Here is a 1476-nt window from a genome sequence, read left to right on the forward strand (position 1 = left end):
TATCAATAAGCAGGGTTTGTTTATCAGCTGATCACGAGCCCAACACACAATTTGTTCGCCTTATGGCAACAACAAACTTTCCAGATTTAAAATATGTAATGTTTTATTTCAAATATGCTTTCCAAGAGTAGAAATTAAATGTGAATATTTTGTTTAAATTATCCTATAATGTACCATGTACACTTCATGTGTATGGGCCTATTGCCTTTCATACAATAAACATTTGAATTTGAAAATATCACTCCACCTACAGCCCGTGACACCCGTGACATCCACATGTCAGTCCACCTACAGCCCGTGACACCCGTGACATCCACATATCAGTCCACCTACAGCCCATGGCACCCGAAACATTTACAATTAGTCGGTCTGCAAGCCCTTGACACACGTGACATGCGTCGACCTTCAGCCCATGACACCAACACCATCCGTCCACCTACAGCCCGTAACACTCACACCATCCGTCCACCTACAGCCCGTGACACCCACATCATCAGTCCACCTACAGCCCGTGACACCCACATCATCCGTCCACCTACAGCCTGTGACACCCACATCATCAGTCCACCTACAGCCCATGACACCCACACCGTCCGTCCACCTACAGCCTGTGACATCCACATCATCCGTCCACCTACAGCCCATGAAATCCAGCCCATGAAATCCACACCATCCGTCCACCTACAGCCCGTGACACCCACATCATCAGTCCACCTACAGCCTGTGACACCCATATCATCCGTCCACATACAGCCCATGACACCCACACCGTCCGTCCACCTACAGCCTGTGACATCCACATCATCCGTCCACCTACAGCCCGTGACACCCACACCATCCGTCCACCTACAGCCCGTGACACCCACATCATCAGTCCACCTACAGCCCGTGACACCCATATCATCCGTCCACATACAGCCCGTTACATCCGAGACATTTACAATTAGTCGGTCTACAAGCCCTTGACACACGTGACATGCATCGACTTTCAACCAAATACAACAACACCATCCGTCCACCTATAGACTGTGACATCCACATCATCCGTCCACCTACAGCCCGTGACACCCATATCATCCGTCCACATACAGCCCGTTACACCCGAGACATTTACAATTAGTGGGTCTACAAGCCCTTGAAACACGTGACATGCGTCGACCTTCAGTCTGTGACACCAACACCATCCGTCCACCTACAGCCTGTGACATCCACATCATCCGTCAACCTACAGCCCGTGAAACCCACATCATCCGTCCACCTACAGCCTGTGACACCCACATCATCTGTCCACCTACAGCCCATGACATCCACATCATCCGTCAACCTACAGCCCGTGAAACCCACATCATCCGTCCACCTACAGCCTGTGACACCCACACCATCCGTCCACCTACAGCCTGTGACACCCACATCATCCGTCCACCTACAGCCCATGACACCAACACCATCCGTCCACCTACAGCCCGTAACACCCAC

General features: G+C 51.1%; 1 protein-coding gene across 1 annotated transcript; it reads left to right on the top strand.

The window, feature by feature from the left end:
• The first annotated feature begins 393 nt into the window (after nt 1-393).
• Nucleotides 394-966, top strand: LOC124291867 (proline-rich extensin-like protein EPR1). Its single transcript, XM_046728933.1, has one exon. The coding sequence runs from the start codon at nt 394-396 to the stop codon at nt 964-966; it is 573 nt and encodes a 190-aa protein (XP_046584889.1).
• Nucleotides 967-1476: the final 510 nt, after the last annotated feature.

The sequence above is a fragment of the Haliotis rubra genome, unplaced genomic scaffold (assembly GCF_003918875.1).
Source record: "Haliotis rubra isolate DU_JTF1 unplaced genomic scaffold, ASM391887v1 Scf50, whole genome shotgun sequence".
Lineage (NCBI taxonomy): Eukaryota > Metazoa > Mollusca > Gastropoda > Lepetellida > Haliotidae > Haliotis > Haliotis rubra.